Source organism: Gasterosteus aculeatus, chromosome 14, assembly GCF_964276395.1.
Source record: "Gasterosteus aculeatus chromosome 14, fGasAcu3.hap1.1, whole genome shotgun sequence".
NCBI lineage: Eukaryota > Metazoa > Chordata > Actinopteri > Perciformes > Gasterosteidae > Gasterosteus > Gasterosteus aculeatus.
The window spans coordinates 2,502,238-2,522,593 of NC_135702.1; the positions used below are offsets into that span (position 1 = coordinate 2,502,238).

General features: G+C 52.8%; 1 protein-coding gene across 6 annotated transcripts in view; it reads left to right on the forward strand.

The window, feature by feature from the left end:
• The window catches only part of LOC120831560 (tenascin-like), a 31,660-nt gene extending 13,492 nt beyond the window's left edge, over positions 1-18,168 (forward strand). The window contains exons 3-30 of one of the 6 annotated variants that reach the window (XM_078088820.1): positions 3,338-3,864; positions 4,009-5,136; positions 5,382-5,645; positions 5,726-5,838; positions 6,208-6,361; positions 7,424-7,693; positions 7,805-7,990; positions 8,061-8,150; positions 8,237-8,500; positions 8,751-9,143; positions 9,799-10,071; positions 10,528-10,803; positions 11,853-12,125; positions 12,245-12,517; positions 12,599-12,871; positions 13,405-13,719; positions 14,476-14,748; positions 14,949-15,071; positions 15,244-15,387; positions 15,473-15,592; positions 15,765-15,908; positions 16,012-16,142; positions 16,228-16,360; positions 16,435-16,586; positions 16,667-16,763; positions 16,847-17,008; positions 17,245-17,408; positions 17,566-18,168. In XM_078088820.1, coding sequence (XP_077944946.1) covers positions 3,381-3,864; positions 4,009-5,136; positions 5,382-5,645; positions 5,726-5,838; positions 6,208-6,361; positions 7,424-7,693; positions 7,805-7,990; positions 8,061-8,150; positions 8,237-8,500; positions 8,751-9,143; positions 9,799-10,071; positions 10,528-10,803; positions 11,853-12,125; positions 12,245-12,517; positions 12,599-12,871; positions 13,405-13,719; positions 14,476-14,748; positions 14,949-15,071; positions 15,244-15,387; positions 15,473-15,592; positions 15,765-15,908; positions 16,012-16,142; positions 16,228-16,360; positions 16,435-16,586; positions 16,667-16,763; positions 16,847-17,008; positions 17,245-17,408; positions 17,566-17,676 — 6,783 coding nt within the window. In that variant the 5' untranslated portion in view covers positions 3,338-3,380 and the 3' untranslated portion in view covers positions 17,677-18,168. The remainder of the gene's footprint in view (positions 1-3,337; positions 3,865-4,008; positions 5,137-5,381; positions 5,646-5,725; positions 5,839-6,207; positions 6,362-7,423; positions 7,694-7,804; positions 7,991-8,060; positions 8,151-8,236; positions 8,501-8,750; positions 9,144-9,798; positions 10,072-10,527; positions 10,804-11,852; positions 12,126-12,244; positions 12,518-12,598; positions 12,872-13,404; positions 13,720-14,475; positions 14,749-14,948; positions 15,072-15,243; positions 15,388-15,472; positions 15,593-15,764; positions 15,909-16,011; positions 16,143-16,227; positions 16,361-16,434; positions 16,587-16,666; positions 16,764-16,846; positions 17,009-17,244; positions 17,409-17,565) is intronic. The other 5 variants (XM_078088821.1, XM_078088822.1, XM_078088823.1 and 2 more) reach the window with 5 other exon arrangements.
• Positions 18,169-20,356: the final 2,188 nt, after the last annotated feature.

Sequence of the window (20,356 nt, forward strand, 5' to 3'; positions counted from 1 at the left end):
TGAAGGGAAAAGTGGATGGCGGCAACCGGCGCTGTGGGCAAGGAGGGAAAAACCCGCGGCATCCACGCAGTCCATTAGCTCTGCTTAATGGCGATCCAAGCCGGGCTCTCGGTGGTTTTAGCCTGCGGATGTTTCTCGGCTGAGGAGGACGATAATCCTTTAGTTCCTCTCTCGTCTTGGTATCTCCGTGCACATCGTGTCCCATCGGCAGCTTCTCATCGCGGCCGCGTTCACGCCGCTCCGAGCGAGATCGGTCTCTGCCTGAAACAAAAACCTCCGTTTCCCTCCGCGTGACCTCGGCGCCGCCGCTCCGCTCGCCATCTCCGGTGCAATCGGCTGAGCCACGAGGTTTATTCACAGAATATCCTGGATAAGTATGTTGGAGGATGATGTAACAGGTCTGCGTCTAGAATCAGGCGTGTTGATCAGTTTGGCTGTTTTCTAAGTATCGGATTGCAAATATTTTGAATGATATCAGACATTCCGATACGCTATATCTTATTGTCTCCATCATACATGACTGTTCCTCTTCTCAAGTTTCATGTGGATCTATAAAATATATTTGACTAATTCTGTGACTCCATAATGTTTTTCATGTAATGAAAATGTATGAAACAATCTATTGAAGGTTCCCTGTGGAGTTTAAGGCCGGTAGAAGCTGTCTGGAGCGGTAACGCGCTGCGCTGCCCTTCTAGTGTTACATCACTCTATTGATAACCGTAGTAAGACGGTGAAGTACGCGGCAACGTGCCAAAAAAGACTACAAGCTAGTGAGCACAGATGTAAACAACTAAAAGTACTTACAAAATCTGGCTTGCAAATATGTGACGAGGACCTTTGTTTAGGTCACTTTTAATTGATCGTTTTGTCAATAAAATGTGCGAATGGTGACATATTAAAGTAGTTGTATGAAGAAAAGAAGCAAATCATCACATTTGTAAAGCTGAACCAGCTGGTTTTGAGGCTTTAATAACACCATTGAAATTGTTTAATTTTGCATTTATATTGTTTCTGTACCAAAGGAACACCAGTCTCCTTTTTCCACATCTTTAATGACTTTAGTCCTCGACGGAGGAGCGACCCTGTGATTGCTAATTGAAAGTGAAGTCTTCATCCCGCTCGGCTCACTCGCATAACGCTCCGGTTTATTAACCGTAAAGGAACCGCTCACTTCATCTGTTGAAAGCGCAGTGAGCTGGTGCCATTTCCGTCCTCGTCCCAGCACTACTTCACTTTCCTTCAGAAGAAGCCTTGTAGCTGCTCCAGGTGCCGTCACCACCAGACCAGTAAGAAAAAAGCTCAAATATCACAGATGAACAAACGAGCGGACGCTTCTGGCGACGTCCCCCCCCCCCCCCCCTCACCAGAAGCGCCAGCTTCTTCTTCTTCAGCTGGCGGAGATGATCGGAGTCCGTGCGCGGCTCACCTCCGCTTTTCACCTGCACACCAAATACGAACCTCGGTGCAGTTTTCTAAGAAGGAATTATTTTTTCTTGGACTGAGCAGATGTCCTCAGTCTGGAGCCAACATTTCCAGTTTCTCTTTTTCACGCTGAAAAGTTCCCCTCCGACTGCCAGCATGCGGGAAGAGGTTTAAAGCTACAGCAATTCTGGATTATAGCTTAGAGAACAGCTTATATTTATTTCAATTTATCTCTCTTGTCTTCCCATTTTCCGTAGTCACATGAGACGTCCTCTGTCCCTAGTCTACTTCAAAAGATGTTAAGCTGGCTGTTTACCGGAGACATTACGGCGACAATATGAAACGTTGCAAGTAAATCATACTTCAACAAAAGCCGCTTTGAAGACCATCTTCAGCGGAAAGGTGCTGAGCAGTTTTTATAGCATTCACCTTTGACCTCCTAGACTGCAAATTATGTCTCCTGGTGTCTTGTAAGGTTCCTTTAGAAGATCAGAAACATACAAACGGTTTCCTGATTTACAACACCAGCCCCGGCTCACCTTTTATCCCACCACTGGCCAGATGTGCGAGGACTCGTGAAACTCAAGCTCAGGTTTACATCTGGGTCTTTGGTGTCGGGGTGCAGAACCGCTGGAGAGGAGAAGGAAAGGTTGGCTCAAAGGTCAGGGAAGGAAAGCAGAGGGAAGGGCTTTAGACACTGTGGTGACAGCGAAGGAAAGTATTTGTCTTCCTGCTTCTGTTTCTGCTGCTTTTCGCCCCCAAAAAACAGAGAAATGCATCACTGCCTGTGAAGAGCTCCTTCATATTTTGGAACTAAAGGGGATTTCACACAGGCTGCAATCTGCACATTAATCTATTTTTCTATTCGAGTATTCTAGAAGGTGTTGGGTTGTTTGGGATGGATGGTAGAGATTCTCACGGTGACGGTTTGCACGTGAAGTTGGGTTTATTTGACGCGGCTATAAGTCAATAACACAAACGCCGGTTTGGGGGTCGGAGGTGGAAGGGGGGGCTTATTATTGAGAATGGAGAGGCTAGTGTGTATATTTTTGGACCCGTCATCGTCTCAGAACTTGAGCATGTCAGATGCTACTAAGATCCAAAGGAAATCCTGCATCATTGACAGAACAGAAACTCCCCCTCTTTATAGACATTTGGCAGGCATGTGGACCCGCGGCACAGACCCACTCACTCAGTCTGTTCAATTGATTTTCAGCATGCGTCCTCAGACCGCCAGGAGACTCCAGGCAGGCTTTCCCACGCCGAGCAAGAAGGTTGTCATTAGTTCTCCTCCGGCTCCCGCAAATTACAGCGTTCTTAATGCCCACCTGATGACCTCATCGGGGGGGGGGTGGGCGCTGGAGGCGGGATGCACTCCGTCCGATACGTCCTGTATGCCGTGCACATGCTAAACAGCCGAGTCTCTTCATACACGGGCAGAGACTCCACACGTATGTGCACTATGAAGGAGCGTGGACGTGCCAGCACAGCTGTGGATGCCTGTGTTTTAACAGCTTTTCTCTTTACCCACGGTGGCTTGTGGTGTTGTCAGTTAGAAATGTAGCACAAACTGTAAATAATAATTAGACGAAGGGAAAGACTTGGGTGGGCCGCAGACGCCTGGAGTCAGTTTGCAGAGTGTGAAGAGCTGCTCTGCTTCTTGTTCCAACCAACACCGTTAATGTTACACGTCATTTGCTGCGATGTTGAGTTAAACTGCAGTAAAACCTTTGCAACCGTGAGGTAAAAGAAAACACAATGGCTTCGTAGCTAAACGGCTGGCTTTGGTTTAGCTTTGGTTTTGGGAAGGATTTCTCACATCGACTCAGGACGGTTGGTTTCATTAATTATTTATTGATGAATTAACAAATCGTTGCATGCGTGAGTGATGAAATCCTTTCATTCTGTTTTCCAGAACTCTCTCCTTCGGTCAGAGGTTCAAACCGATATCTATTAGCATGGGTACGCAACGCGCTCTGAGCTGCTTCCTCCTCGCCGCTTTGCTCAGCTCATCGGACGCCGGGCTCGTGAAGAAAATCCTACGGCACCGGCGACAGACTCCGCAACCCGCCGAAGAACACAACCTCACGCTGCCGAGCGGCGAGCGCCCCGTGGTCTTCAGCCACGTCTACAACATCAACGTTCCCGCCAGCTCGCTGTGCTCGGTGGACCTGGACGCCCCGGAGAGCGCGAGGCTACAAACCCGGGACGCGGGCGTCCCTCCGGACGAGCACGCCGCCGAGCACACGGTGGACGGGGAGAACCAGATCGTCTTCACCCACCGCATCAACGTTCCCCGGCGGGCATGTGGCTGCAGCGAGGACCTGCCCGGCCTGAAGGAACTCATGAGCCGCCTGGAGATGCTGGAGGGAGAGGTTTCGGCGCTGAGAGATCAGTGCCACGGCGGCGGCGGCGGCGCCTGCTGCGGGGCTCAAGTCACCGGTAGGTCTCAATTGTCTCGTATTCGGCACATTAAATAATCCTTTTTTGTTTCTCTGCCGCTGCAGTGGAAAGCGCGGTTCTTGAAAAGATAATTACTGACATACAACACAAAAATGTAATTGGTTATTTCTTATCTTCTCAAAGGTGAGGTGGCAACCAAACCTTACTGCCACGGTCACGGAAACTACAGCGCTGAAACCTGCGGCTGCGTCTGCGAGCCGGGCTGGAAGGGACCCAACTGCACCAGACCGGAGTGTCCCGGGAACTGCCGGAAGCGAGGCCGCTGCGTCGACGGGAGCTGCGTGTGCGACCGACCCTGGACGGGCTCCGACTGCTCCGAGCTGCCCTGCCCCAAAGACTGCCACGGCCGCGGCCTCTGCCAGAACGGCACCTGCCGCTGCGACGCGGGCTACGCCGGGGAGGACTGCGGCGGGCGCACCTGCGCCAACAACTGCCACGGCAACGGCTTCTGCGCTGACGGCGCGTGCGTCTGCGCCGCCGGCTTCAGCGGAGACGACTGCTCTCGGCTCACCTGCCTCAACGGCTGCAGCGACCGGGGAGCCTGCTTCAACGGCGTGTGCATCTGCCAACCGGGCTACCAGGGCGCCGACTGCAGCCAGCTGGCGTGTCTGAACGACTGCAACGGCCGAGGCCAGTGCGTCAACGGGCGCTGCGCCTGCGACGTCGGCTTCCAGGGGGACGACTGCGCCGAGCTCTCCTGCCCCAGCGACTGCCTGCGGCGGGGCCGCTGCCTCAACGGGCAGTGCGTGTGCGAGGAGGGCTTCGTCGGGGAGGACTGCGGCGGCAGGACCTGCCCCTCCAACTGCCACGGCCGCGGCGAGTGCGTGGAGGGCCGCTGCGAGTGCCGCGTGGGCTTCGCCGGGTTGGACTGCGGCGAGCTGAGCTGCCCCGGCGACTGCCGGAGCCGCGGCCGCTGCGTGGACGGGCAGTGCGTCTGCGACGAGGGCTTCTCCGGCGAGGACTGCGGCCGCAGGGCGTGTCCCAACGACTGCCTGGCGCGGGGCCGCTGCGTCGACGGCGCGTGCGTCTGCCGCGACGGCTACTCGGGAGACGACTGCTCGGCGCTCGCCTGCCCGGCGAACTGCAACGGCAGGGGCCGCTGCGTGGACGGGCGGTGCGCCTGTGACAGCGGGCACGAGGGAGAGAGCTGCGCGCCGCTCAGCTGCCTCAACGGCTGCCGGGACAAAGGCCGCTGCGAAAGCGGCCGCTGCGTCTGCGACGAAGGGTTCATCGGCGACGACTGCTCAGGAGGTGAGAGGCTGGTAGCGTGTTCCATGTGTTCACTAGAAATCTCACGCGGTGTGAAGTCATTTCTTCTCAAAACTCATCTTGAGAGAAACCAGGTCAGTCGAGGCCGCATCCGCTTCGCCGTTTTGGCGGCTCTTCACACCGCTGCCAGATGTGTGTCTGGAGTTTGCATTCGCTCTGTAGTGGTTTAAAGGCACGAGGACACGTCCAAGATAACAGCCCCTTTGCCCCCCCACCCTCCTCTCCAGTGTCTCCTCCAAAGGACCTGACCGTTGGCGAGGTGACCCCTGACACGGTGGAGCTGTCGTGGAGCAACGACATGCTGGTGACGGAGTACCTCGTCACCTACGTGCCCACCAGCCCCGGTGGTCTCCACGCGGAGTTCACCGTGTCGGGGGACAAAGCGGCGGCCACCGTCAAAGAGCTGGAACCCGGCATCGAGTACCAGATCAACGTCTACGCCGTTCTGAGCAACGCGACGAGCGTGCCTGTCGGCGCCAGGGTGGCCACGGGTACGTCGCAGTTCAATGTTGATTACCGTGAGTCGACGTGGCTCAGCTGACGACGGCTATTTCTGTTTCCCTCCTCCCAGAGCTTCCCAAGCCGCAGGGAGTGATATTCAAACCGCGAGAGAGCTCGGTGAGGGTGATGTGGGACCAGCTGGACATCCCCTTTGATGGCTGGGAGATCTATTTCCGCAACCCGGTCAGTCTGATCGTCTCTTCTGAAGGCTCGCCCGGGATTTTATTAAGCGATGCGGCAAAAAGTGAGAAGTGTTAAAGCCGAGCCGGCTTATTGGAAACATGGATTTATTTCAGTGCTAACCATTTCAAATTGCTTTGACATGGGGAGAAAAAAAACCCAGTGACGGCGAAGTCTGGAATTCATGCTTAGGAAATAAATTACTCTGCCAGTTGATAAATGGGAGGCTTTTTAAAATTATACTGCAGAGGCTTCATGAATGTCCTTTGCGGACCCTCGTGCTAATGGGCTGATGAAGCCCTCTGTCCTTTTTAATCTGGTCTTGTGTTCTCACGTCCTCAACTGGATATTTTTACATTTGTGTTCTTGCAGAAAGAAGAAAACGGAGAGGTGGTGAGCACACTTCCACCATCTCAAAACTGGTTTGTCCAGTCGGGCCTGGGGCCGGGTCAGGAGTACGAAGTCTCCATCAACATCATCAAGAACGACACCAGAGGTCCCCGAACGTCCAAAAGAGTCACTACCAGTGAGTCTCACACTTTCTCAGCACTTTGTATTATTGAGAATGAACCTGTGAGATTGTGTTTAAAATGACCCAGTTTCTACCTGGATGATCAGGTGCTACATTATTTTCCTGCTGCATTTGCCAGATATTTAAAAAACTAAAACAAAAAAAAAAAATCAATGCCACGAAATTCCATAATGAAGAGTGATAAATCTCTGCTGGCTCCCCACAGCTCCATCCAACAGAAGAGCAACAACTCTCTCCTGCGTGACCACACGTTACCGTGTCGGAATCGCCTCCAGTTGCTTCTGCAGTCGGACAAACCGGTTTTATCGTGCATGGAAAAGCCGTTAAGCCGCTCTCATTGCTGGTGTAATTTATTTGTCCAAGTTGAAAACTAGACATGGCCTTGAAGGATGGTGGTGATTATGAACCTTACGTGACCTTTAGATCCTCAGAGGTCCTTTTTACAGGGACAAAATGTGTCTCCTCCACATGAGAACGAGTGCGTGCGGAACCCACATTATATTTCATGATCGCATTTCCCTTGTTGATGCAAGTTATTGCTTTCTGTTATGAGAGAGCAGACGCGACTCTTATGAGCGCTGTTTCTATGTACAAAGGGTAAAGAACTGGCAGAAGAGTTAATGTCAGGCTGAGACTTTTCTTGATTTGTGAATGTCACTATTTAGAAACTACGTCATTCCTTCAGAGACGGGAAAAAAGCGATTTACAGCTAAAAAAAACAACCGTTGCAGACTTTTCCGTCGAAAAACGGAACGAAAGCGCAGCGCTTTGCTGACAATTAGACTGGACTCGTGTCTTTTATGCTGTATATGCAGCTGGTTAGCTTAGCATCAAGGCTGGAATACTTTTATTTCTAGAGAAAAAACAGATAAGAAATGCTGCTTTTTCTTAATCCGTAAATCATCACCTTCAGGAATCAGCAACATTTATTGCCAAAAGACGTTTCGACATCCAAGGAATTTGTCTTGCTTAATACTGATATCATTTCCTCTGCACTTTAAAGATGTTTATACTTTCATTCCCTCACCCGATCACCGTGTGCACCCTCCCCCGCAGAGATCGACGGCCCCCGGCAGTTGGAGGTGAAGGACGTGACGGACTCCTCCGCTCTGGTCGTCTGGTTTCAGCCGGCGTCTCCCACGGACGGACTCTCCATGGTCTACGGTCCCAGCGCCGACCCCTCGGACAAAACCAGAGTGGACATCTCCCCCTCGGACAAGCAGCACAGCCTCGGCGCTCTGAGGCCCGACACCGAGTACAAGGTGTCGCTGGTCTCCAGGAGCGGAGGGCTCGCCAGCGCCCCCGCCGTGGCCACCTTCACCACCGGTAGGCTGGGCGGGGCTTATTCGTATTTACCTTAAAGCTGCAGCTACATGCGTGGTTGGGCAGAACCCCGAAATCCCCTGATGTGACAGTGAACGCATTTCCCCTCGGTAGCCCTGGACGCCCCCCTGGACCTTCAGAGCCTGTCCCAGACTGACGACAGCGTCACACTGGAGTGGACCAACAGCCAAGCCGACGTCGGAGGCTATCTGGTGAAGTACAGCCCCATCTCCGGAGCGAGCCACGGAGAGGAGCTGTTCCCACGAGGCCCGGGGCAAACCACCAGAGCCACCATCACCGGTAAGGCTTCGCCGCGTCGACGGGGCGACCCCCGCCTCGCTAACCCTCCTTCCATCCCTCTGCGTCACAGGGCTACACCCGGGCACCGAGTACGGGATCGGCGTGACCGCCACGAAGAACGAGAGGCAGAGCCTCCCCGCCACCACAAACGCCGCAACCGGTGAGAACCGCCCCTCCCCCCTCCGTCACGCGCCTCCATACGCAGACACACCAGGACGTTCTCACGCGTACGTGTTTTCTCGTCAGATATCGACCCCCCCACAGACCTGGAAGGAACGGAGTCCACGGAGACCTCCCTCGCCCTGAGCTGGCAGAGACCTCGGGCCAGGGTGGGCGCCTACCGGCTGGAGTACTCCTCCGAGGACGGCCGCGTCGGCGAGGCGGAGATCCCGGGCGCGGCCACCAGCTACGTCCTGTCCGACCTGACCCCGGGAATGAGCTACACCCTGACTCTGTCCGCTGAGAGGGGGCTGAGCAGGAGCGCACCGGTCACCGTGTCTGCGTCCACAGGTGGGTACGGATCGATTCCCCCGCATTATGCTGGTGGGAATAATAACGCATGCCGCGCAAAGGAGGAAAGCAGACAATCTCTTCTTCAGAGGTTTAGATGAACGAAAATGACGTTCAGTTATTCTGTAAAATACTGCTCAACAGTTTATATTATTTGTAAGTCTGCCTTCCGTCGTATTCAGAGATTTAAAGCTGCCTCCGTCTGAATGACGCTCTCTCTTGATTTGTGCCTCTTTGTTTTTTCTTGTAGCCTCTTTCACGTTTTATTTAGCTGACTCAGACGACCGCGAGCTCCCGTCTCCCAAAGGCTCGGAGGACAATGTCGTTAGCTTCGCGCACTTAGACCCCTCCGAGTCCCAGATCTCGGTCGGGACGGAGCCCGAGGACGAGCTGACAGTCTCGGGCGTCACGCCTGACGGATTTGACCTCACATGGACGCTAAAGGCTCACGGCGTCTACGATAGTCTGACAGTGGCGTATAAAGACGCTCGGCCGTTACGGGATGCGAGAGAGGCCCAGCTGCCCGGAGATGCCGCTGGCTCTCGCATCCGGGGCCTGAATGCATCCACAGAATATCAAATAAAACTTTATGGGATCACTGGTAGCCAAAGATCTGCGCTACTTGAAGCTGTCGCAGTCACAGGTATAAGCTCGTCTTTTAGGTTAGGGACGCTTTGTCCCCTTTTTGAGGGGGGGTGTTCTGGATATGATTTGCATGCGGGTATTTTATCTATTTGGCATGACGTGATGAAGACAAACCTAACAGACCGACTCACCCGAGCTCGTCTCACCAGCAGAATGTTGCCTCCCGAAATACGAGAATTCCGCCCGCATCTGAGCGTTTAAAAGCAACCACTTTGTTCTCCTAAAGCCAATTCCATGTGCATCGTTCATCGTCTGCATTTCCATTTCCGAATTAACGGTCGTCCGGCAGAAGAGGACCACGTACGTCGCTCGCATGAAGGAAAAGTGACTCGGGCCTCTAGAACGGCTGTGCATGGCTTCAACATGTATTTGAAGAGCACGGTGTACTTCCGCTCCGGCGGACTACCCAGAGGCTTCAAAAGTTAATGGCGCTGACTCCAGAGCCATTAACGCCCGAGCTGTCGCTTGACGACAAAGTTGTCAAAGTCCGAAATAACGGAGCGAGGAAATAAGAGAATGAGGTTATTAAGGGCCGAGTCATTTGGATTGAGCATAAGACGTGTTCTTCTTTTTAACCCAGTTTCTTCTTCACCGGTCTCGTCTTTCCAGTCGACCAGATTCAATAATTTAACCTGACTTTTTATTCACACCAGCACCCGAGCCCACCTCTCCAGATGTTCTCATGCTGAGCATCGAAGATGCCACAACAGCTGCTCTGGCTGCAGCTCAAAGCCCAGACCCCCCCCTTCTCCCAAACCCCCCCGATTCCGGGGTGACGGGCTCGGGCGCCGAGCCCGAGAGCGCTGGCGCGGTGGACGTTTTGGGGGATCATGTGAACTCACTACCGGGCGTGGGGGGTTTGTCCCCCTCCACGCGATATGATGTCACAGTGCAAGGGGAGCGGTCTTTAGTGTTTCCCACCACAGGTACACGGAGCAGATGTTTCCTTTCCCCTGTTTGTCGGCCTTCGTCACAACACGTCCTCATCATCATCATCATCATTTTACTTTATGTTCTACATATTTCAGGAGGTTTCATCATAAAAGATCTTTTCTCATCTCTTATAGTTCTTTGATGTTTGCGTTATAACATTTTGTAAAGTTGTAAGTCAAAATATCATTTCTTCAAAATTAAGGATGTAGATTAGAGTCAAAAGTGGGGGGGTTTTACCCTAAAATATTAGTTTTTTTTCTTCAATGTTACTTTTTCCCCGTTATGTTGTTGCTATTCACACTTTAATCCTAAATTCCGTGGCTATTTTTCCTTTTACTGTGGCCCAACTTCTCAGCCGTACTCACCGCGAGGTTAACAGACTCGTGTCTGCCGTCCATCCCGGTTGACCCCCCCCCCCTCCCACACACTCTGATCTGTCTATCTACCAGAGGAGCCGAGGCCCCTGGCGGTGAACCTCTCCACCTCTGACGTCACGTGGGACGGCTTCACCGCCTCCTGGCTTCCCGCCGGGGGGGACTTTGAAAGCTTCGTCATTGAGGTGACGAACCTGGAGAACGCGGAGGAGAGCCGGAGCCTCAGCCTGTCGGGGGACGCTCGGAGCCTGGGCCTCTCCGGGCTCCGCCCCCACACCGGCTACCTGGTGGGCCTGTACGCGATGTACCGGGGCTCCCTCCTCCAGCCCGTGTACACCCAAGCCACCACAGGTACCTGCAACTTGCACCGTTGCAGCTGCTCTTTGGGGGGGCAGGAGGGGGCTCTTGACCCCTTTTAACTCTTCTATCCTCCCTGCCACCCCCCCCCCCCCCCCCCCGCCTCCCTTTCTTTAAAATGTAACTTTCAGTCGGTGTCTGCCAAGCACGCCGCGCGCCGCTGCATGAAAGCCAGAGCGACATAATAACCTCGTTTCTGTTTGGCCCCGAGCCGTTTTTTTTACCCTCCGGCCGCTGCTTCTGTCCAGCTGAGAGAGGGCCGGGTGACGGGGACGCGTTACGAAGTGCATGAAGCCCCCCGACACCCCCCCCCCGCATCGTGGTCGGGGGTTTGACGCTGATGTGCAGCAACGACTGCAGAAGCAAAAGCGATCACTCACAGCGTGACCGTCTCATTTCATCCCTTCACCACTCGCTCAGGAGTCATTGATTGACCTCGAGGGAGCGTTCGCTCGCCGACGCGCTCGCACGCCTCAGAGTTCAGTGACAATTGAGCTCCGTCAGTCTCCGAGATCAGTTTGTCGATTCCGATTCAAAATATCCTCCTTTCCCTTTTTAACAAATGATTAAATCTCCGTTATCGAGGTAAAAAACGATGTTTTTACATCCGAGTGACGCTCAATTTATCTGCATGTTTCGCATTAACTGTTTATTTGCTCTTCTGCTTTGTACCAGTTTGCAGAATTTATCTCTGATCAACTGCATGACGAGCATGAAAGAGATATTTTATATACGGGTTATATTTCTTTGCCCCATCTTTCACATTAAAATAAACCCTTGCCGGCCAGTACTCTTTTCACATATATTATTATAGTTTGTATAATTTTTTAAAAGTCAAGTCGACATGTAAAACTATGCAAAAACATCTGCATGAAATTAATATTTTAAGCTGCTCAGACAGGATTTTGCAGTTTGTGCTGGTGAGTCACACGTTTTAATGTGATGAATCAAACCAGTCGGCATCCAGTCTTTTATTACCTCTTTAAGAATGTCTTCTGCAAATTGTTTTTTAATGAAAATCTAACGACGATTTCTCCCTTCAGTGAGTCAACCAGTGGTTGGCGAACTATATATTTCAAACATAACGTCCGAGAGCTTTTCAATCTCCTGGAACGGCACTGAAGGAGAATTTGATGGTTTTACCCTGGAGCTAATTGATTCTGATTGGCTGACGGAGCAGAAGGAATATAACGTGTCCCGCGGCGTGGAGTCCCTCGAGGTGACGGGGCTGCGGCCCGGCACCGACTACGTAGCCTACGTCTCCGGGACGTACAAGGGATCCCGGACGAGCCCCGTCAGTATTGTCGCATCAACAGGTATCTCCAAGGCGTGGGGTCACTTATTGGAACATCTGCAGCGTGGACCCGGCTCGGGCCTGCAGGCTCGACGAATGAAACGCATTTTATATTTTTCTCTCCCTCCCTCCCACTTGTAGCCGAAGAGCCCGATTTGTCCGGGCTGCTCGTATCTAACGTTACCTCAGACAGATTCTCCCTGTCGTGGCGGGCCGGCGCCAAGGCGTTTGATAACTTCATAGTGGAAGTCAGAGAGTCCGCTTTGCCCTCGCAGGCGATGGGGCGCGCTCTGCCGGGGGGGGCGCGCTCCACGGTCATGGCCGGGCTCAAAGCGCGCACGAGCTACGACATAAAGCTCTACGCCAGCGCCGGCGGCCGGAGCACGCGGCCCCTGTTCGACGTGGCCACGACAGGTACCTCACGCTTTACTTTCGTTTTTTTTTAATTCGCCGACCACGTTGTGATTCAAACCCTTTTATTTATCTTCTGCTCAGAGGACGTCCCACAGTTGGGGCCCGTAGCCGCGTCCCCCGTGAGCCCACATAACCTGAGCTTGTCCTGGAGCGCCGTGTCGGGCCACTTCGACGGCTTTGTTGTCCGGGTCAGCGACGCCGAGCAGCGGTCCGATCCGCTGGAGCTCAGACTGCCCGGCGAAGCCCGTAACGTTACCCTCACTGACCTGGCGGACGCCACGGGCTACGATATCGAACTGTACGGTATCTCTCACGGGCGCCACACTCCCTCCGTGTTGGCCCACGCCGTCACAGGTACTGCGTGCAGTTTTCTGTCAATTTAGACTAAATTAAAAGTGTAATAAGTGGAAGAAGTTCAAGCTTGAACCTACTTGAGTAAATGTTGTTTATTACTTTACTAAATATTGATTAAACTTTTATAATTCGGGCCAAAAGCTGCAGTTCCACTGATGGCCACTAGATGCAGCTCATGACTTAAACAGTGTCACTTTTGTACAAGATCTTTCAGTCTTTTCTTCTTGGGAGTCGTATTGTTATAAATCCCAGCCGCAAAGGATTCGTCACATCCTCTTTCTCACCCAGATATTAAATCCAAGCTTCAAAATATGAGGTTGCATCCATTTTCCACAGTTCTACGGAACTTGAGGATGCATGCGCAACTTACCCTTTATTGTGTTTTGGGCCTTTTAAATTCGGTGGATAATCAGATCTTTGGGCTGCTCATAACACACAAGTTGGGATTTGCTTTTGCGGTCTTTGCACACGTTGTCCTCCTGACGGATTCTTGTCCCCCCCTCCCACACAAAACACAATCAAACCCTCTCCAGCACCTTTGCCTAAAGTGGAGAACTTGACTATTTCCAACGTAACGCCGTTCGGCTTCCGCGTGTCGTGGGCGGTGCAGCGGCGGCAGGAGGAGCAGGAGGAGGAATCGGCCCCCTCTAGTGGCGGCTTCAGGCACTTTCACGTAGCGGTGACTGACTCCGGCTGGCTGCTGGAGCCTCAGGAGTTCACCGTGCCAGGAAACCAAAGCCACCTGGACGTGTGGGGCCTCATCACCGGCATAGGCTACGAGGTCCGGCTGACCGGCGTGACCGAGTCGGGCCTCCTCTCTCGGCCTCTGACCACAGTGGCTGCGACAGGTACCGCTCGCGGCCCCCCGAATGCGTCATCGCTCAACTGAAGTTTCACCATCACAACCTGGCTGGTCCATAGGTGGCTTTTGATGCTTCGTCTAGTGATTTAAAATAAACGGGAATAAAGTTTGCCCCCGCCACGTTTGGATGGTGAGGCTCGGTTCTGTGACCCGAACTCGGATTTAAACTACGGCTCTTTCTCCAGAACGATCTCACTTTCTTTCGATCTTTCCTTTTCAAGCCGAGGACGAGATGTGAATGTTTCTCTTGTACCTCCCCAAAATATGAGCAAGCAGTCTTTTGTTTGTTTTCATATTTTAAAATGTGTTTTCCTTCAGATCTGATTCTTTTATATTTTTTTAAAGTTACTCACCAAGCTGCTTCCTCATTCGTTTTCCCTTCGTGCTGGATTATGAATCTGGGTCAAGGGGAGAAAAAACCTAAACGATCAGACGCTGGAAAACACTGACAACAACCAGACATTCTGAGCATGACGTGTCCGTCGATCTGACCTCTAACCTCCTTTGTTTCATTGCCTCTGAATGCACTGAATGCCTCGTGGGACGCATGGGGGCCTTCCAGCCTCTTCTAAAGAATGTGCAATAAACATTTACAATACAAAAGCATCTTGACTCTCTTGATTGACACTAACGGGCGCCTGAGCGTAACAACCTCCGACCTCCACCTGGAAGCCTGCCGACTGGGGGAGGGACAAAGAGACAAACCCCTCCCCTCCCCGCTGTGTCCCCCTTGTCTAACCAGAGGCCGAGCCGGAGGTGGAGCATCTCTTCGTCTCGGACGTCACGGCCGACGGTTTCCGTCTGTCGTGGGCGGCCGACGGCGATCTGTTCGACCGGTACGTGATCCGGATACGCGACGCCAAGCGGGCGGCCCGCCCGCGGGAGTACGCCGCCGGGGGGGCCGAGCGCACCAAAGTCTTAACGGGACTCGCGAGCGGCACAGAGTACGAAATCGAGCTTTACGGCGTCTCGCTGGACCAGCGCTCCCAACCGGTCAGTGGGGTCGCTCAGACAGGTACATGCTCGCGTGTCAAAGGTCAACGCGGCAAGGTGAGCCGTGAACTAACCAATCCTCCTCATCCCTCCGCTTCAGGCCTCGCCCGCCCCGTCAGGGCCTCCGAGGGCCTCGTGTCCTCTGGATATTTCAGGACATATTTTCCTCACTTTAATTCACCTTTTTTTTCTTTTCCCGGCGCATGTTCCTTCGCCCCGCAGCCCTGAGCACTCCGAGAGGACTCCGCTTCTCCCACGTGACGGGCTCCTCCGCCGTGGTTCACTGGTCCACGCCGCGCTCTCCGGTGGATAACTACCGCATCACCTACGTGCCCTCTGAAGGAGGTAGGAGGTCAATCAGTGGATTTGATCAATACGGTTTAGTTTAATTCAACTGTCACTAACAATATTCCACTGACGTGAGTAATGATCTGTATTTATTTTACTTTATTATTATTGATGATGATAAGTAAGTTTTTCAGTGATGGGACCCACCGTCTCCTCTGCGCCCCCACAGGAAGCCCCCTGTCCGTCACCGTGGACGGAGACGTGTTCGAGGCGCTGCTGCCCGACATGATCCCCGGCAAAACGTACCAAGTGACCGTGAGCGCCGTGAAGGGCCTCGAGGAGAGCGACCCGACCACAGACAACGTGATCACAGGTGGGCGTCACTCTTCCTCCTCTTCCTCCATCACGCAACACTTCTGACTGTAATCCTCCTCGTCTGTATGTCTCGTGTCCTCCAGCGTTGGACAGGCCTCGGGGTCTGAGCGTGGCCAATGTCACCGACACCTCGGCCCTGTTGCTGTGGCAACCCTCCGTGGCAACCGTCGATGGCTACGTCATCACCTACAGCGCGGATTCCGGTGTGTCTTTATTTGATCGATTACACTTTAAGATCTCGCTCCAGATGTAAGCAGGTAGAGACGCTGCGTTCGTACAGAACATCAGGTGGTAAAACATCCCCAGTGTGTGTGTGTGTGTGTGTGTGATTGACGCGCAACTAGTGTGACATGTGGCCTCGCCCTCACCTCGCAGTGTCCCACGTGGTGGAGCACGTTTCTGGGGACACGGCGGCGTTCCAGATGGGCTCCTTGGTTCCGGGAACCCGCTACACCGTCGGAGTTCACGCCACGAAGGAATCTCGCAGGAGCGACTCCGCCGGCACGGAGTTCACCACCGGTAGGCTCGCCGGGACGGAGAGATGCTCGGCGTTTACTGATCCTCTCTGCAGTTTGGTTATCGGTAAAGCTGCGTGTTGTTGTTGTTGTTGTTGTTGTTTCAGACGTGGATCCTCCCCGTGATGTCACGGCGGTAAACATCGGAGCGGACAGCGCGACGCTCACGTGGAAACCTCCGCAGGCGGCCGTGAGCGGCTACACGCTCAGCTTCTACCCGGCCGGCGCCGCAGTCAGGGTACGAAGGCCGTGGTGCTTCATACCAAATTTAAAATGAAATGGGGGGGCTGCGTTTTGTAAATGCCTCGTGTGGGTGGATGCAGGAGGTGGTGCTCAGCCCCACGGCGTCCTCCTACGTCATGGCCGAGCTGACCCGCTCCACCGAGTACAGCGTGAGACTGCAGGCCATCGCCGGGGCGCAGAGGAGCCGCCACGCGGACGCCGCCTTCACCACCGGTAAGGACGCGGCGCGCGGCGCCGCAGGCCGCGTCCCCCTGCTTCACTTATTCACTGCGGGCGTTTGCTTCCAGTCGGACAGCTGCACAGACGGCCGAAGGACTGCGCGCAGGTCCTGCTGAACGGCGAGACGAGCTCCGGCCTGCACACCGTGTACGTGGGGGGGGAGCAGGGACCGCCCGTCCAGGTGTACTGTGACATGACCACGGACGGCGGGGGTTGGATGGTGAGTGAATCGAGCCGCCTCAGGTCCATCTCATATAAAAAAAAGGCGACGGGCCATCGGTGACACTCGGCGCTCTGCAGGTTTTCCTCCGACGGCAGAATGGAAAGTTGGATTTCTTCAGGAACTGGAAGAACTACACGGTCGGCTTCGGCAACATGAACGATGAGTTCTGGCTGGGTGAGAGCGCCACGGCGTTTTGTTTTGTTCCCTCCCGTCATCTCCTCTGGCGACTCACACACACACACGTTGACTCTCCTCAGGTCTCTCCAACCTCCATAAAATCACCAATTCTGGCCACTACGAGCTGCGAGTGGACCTGAGGGACAGCGGGGAGTCGGCCTACGCCCAGTACGACCGGTTCACCGTCGCCGAACCGAAGACGCGCTACAAAGTCTCCGTGGGCTCGTACAGCGGGACCGCCGGTAGGACTCACGGGACCTTCAAGGCCGACACGCGTCTCCCTTTATGCCGCCTTGGCGTTCGATGGGGTGACGCGTCTGAGCTTTAGTAGAGTTGGGATAGCCGTTCATGCTAAGCTAAGCTAAGCTAATTATCTCCCGGCTTTAGCTAAACACTAAGCGCACTTAAAGCCGCATCAACGCGACCTGTCGACCTTTTGACGTAATGTCCCTCCTGAACGTCTCCCCCCCCCCCCCAGGCGACTCCATGTCGTACCACCAGGGCCGACCCTTCTCCACCTACGACAACGACAACGACATCGCCGTCACCAACTGCGCGCTGTCGTACAAAGGAGCCTTTTGGTACAAGAACTGCCATCGCGTCAACCTCATGGGGAAATACGGCGACGACAGCCACAGCAAGGTGCGTACGTCCGCCGCCGCGGCGCCGTTTGTCGGGGGAAGAGAAGATTACCGTTTAGCTGCTTAAAAAACCCCCCTCGTCAGAATCCCCCCTCTCTCCCCCGGCGCGTCTGTGGGACGTTTGGGAGAAGCTGAATGTCTCCCCGTTTGCTCCTCAGGGGATCAACTGGTTCCACTGGAAGGCCCACGAGCACTCCATCCCGTTCGCCGAGATGAAGATCAGGCCGGCCGACTTCGGAAAATTTGAAAGCAGAAAAAAGCGATCGTAGACCCGTGAACCCTCTTTAACCCCCTCCCCCCCCCACCTTAAACCCCTCCCCACCTCCAACACACCCCCAGCCCATCAATAACCTCCGGTTTCCCCTCGTCTAATAATGATTCTGTCAAATACACACGAAACAGTGTAGCGTCCCAATCTGGAACTCGTATATTTAAGAGTTTGAGCCCAAGTGGACACGAGTGTCTTTGGGGCCAAACATCTGTCATACAGGGGGGGGGGGGGGGGTCCTTGTAGAATTGTGTATCCACTGAAGCAGTAACATGTCAACGGGCACATAGTCAGAGGGCGTCACACCCCCTAAAATAAGTGAAAGTTAATTCAGTGTTCATGTTCAAACAATGACACATTTTAATGGATATAATAAAATAACTCCATGAAGTGTGTTTACAAAGAGGCCATTTGCAGACCACTAATGCCACTGAAGTCCTATTTTAATTTTTTTTTTTGTAACCTTCAATACAAATAAAAGATATTAGTTGGATATTTGTGTGTGAGCTCTTTAAGAGAAGTAACAAAAGTCAGCAGATGTTTAGTTGTTGTACACGTTTGTACCACTTGGTGGCAGCGTCGCCTCTGAATGTGAAACTGAGATGAACTTCTATCAAAAATGTTCAGAATAATCATTTCATCAAATATTTGGTAAAAAAAAAAAAAAAAGTAGATATTTGAAAAAAAAGTCCAAATGTTTAGTCGGAAGAATGTAATTTAAAAAAAAAAGAGTTGGTCAAAAAATATGGAAAAATATACATTTTAATTTCCTGTAAAAAGGCCTTTAGTTTTGAAAAGCCGTATATATTTTAATGGGGGTTAAAAGGGTTATTAAAAGAGTTGCGGGTGCAGGTGGCGTCATGAAGCTCATAGTCAATCATCTTGACGCTGACTTGACTTTTATTAACATAAAAACCACAAAAACTAAAGCCACTTCCTGGCTCCTATTCATGTATCGGAGAAACGTTCCGCCGCTCCGGCTGAAGGCGCCGATATCTTTGTTCCGTGGCCCTTCGGGGCCTTTTTGTGCACACGGCAGGTTTACACAAATCAATGCGCTCTGCACGAGTCGCGGGATCCATTAGCTGAGCTTCCAGCCGTGAACTCTAACGAGCTTCTTGGAGATAACGCTTTGAAGTGAGGCACGTACGTGCACGTCCTGGTCCTGAGCTGTCGTTCATTCCACCGATCCGACCCCGCGTCACCGACCTCCGTGACCTCCCTGCGTGATGTTTCTTCGTACCGCGTGTTTAGTTTTGAGGCCCTCGTCAACGAGTACGCTCCGGCCTCCTCGTGCGTCCGGTCTTCCTCGAGGTCGAGCCGGGCGGAAGGTTTCTCAGAACGTTCCGTGCTGTTGGGCTCGGCTGTCCAGGGTCGAGTGTTTACACGGAGGAACGAGGAGATGCTGGACGTCGGCTGGCAGAGAGCCGGGACTTCTCCCCGTTTTAGAAAGAACTCTCCGACTGGATTTCCACAAATGCAAAGTGCCGAGCTCGAATTTCTCCCCGAGATGTTTTTGAACGAGGCCTCGGGGGGGGGGTCGCGACGCGAGTGCCGTTGTGACGCCCGAGAGGAACCGTGAAATCCTGCCCCTCGATCTTGAGGGGATTCGTTCATCCGGTTGACTGGCACCTTTTTGTTTGTTTTTGTTTGGCAAAAAAAAAAATCAGCAGCTTCACATTTTCCCGCTACAATTCTTTCCTGTTGGCAGGAGGACGGATAACGAGAACGTCGTTCTGTTGGGCTCAAAATAAGCCCCAATCCAGATGTTTATCTGCTGAACGGACTGCAATCACGTTCTTGGGAGGTTTTATCGACCCCGATGACGTTGGGAACACTTTTATCAAGTGGAAGCTGTTACGTTTGGTTTATGACTAAATATACATAATATTTATGATTTTACAACACAAGTGAGTACGAAGTAAGTTCCAGCATACACACGGATATTTATGAATGTTTCTATTAGAAAATAATAAAATAAAATGACAGGTAAATAAAACCTCACTGTTAGCTGCTAACAGTTAGCATAGCCGTGGCCCCTGAAGCATTTCATGTATCTTCACTAGAGAGTAACTAAGGGTAGAGGCCTGCTGCCTGTCTGGGGGGGGGGGGGGCGCTGGGGGGGTCACCACGGACCCACTTCAGTACAAGGGAACCAAAATTAGCCAACAGTTCTGTGAACGGCTCCACGTTGCGACACCGTGTGTTTGCACAACATTTTATCAGTTTGCTCAACGCGCCTCCTCCAATGTCCCTTCAGCTAAATTACATTTTATTAGCCAAAGATACGTTTATCAGCGTTGGAATGACGGGGGGGTCGTGGGGGGGGGGGGTGTAAAGCAGCGCTGAGGTCAAACGGGAGCCAAAATACGAAACCTTCTTCGTTACTTAAAAAGAAAACCCCTGTTTGCATTCGTCGTTTTCAAGGAAACTTCCTCCCGAGAGTCGGTGCTATGTTTGAATTGGCGTCCTTAAATCCCCGTCCGCTCCTCTTATTATGAATATTTATTATTTACACTTTTTAATATTGCATTCAAGCCCGTGGATTTAATAGGAATAATTAAAATGGTTTTGTAAAATGTTTTTAAAATATATGTTTGGGTTGGAAGAAGTTTGTTCCAGAGTGTCACAGGACGGCGGTCAGCGATCTCCCATCATGCCCGTTAATCATTGTGATCATC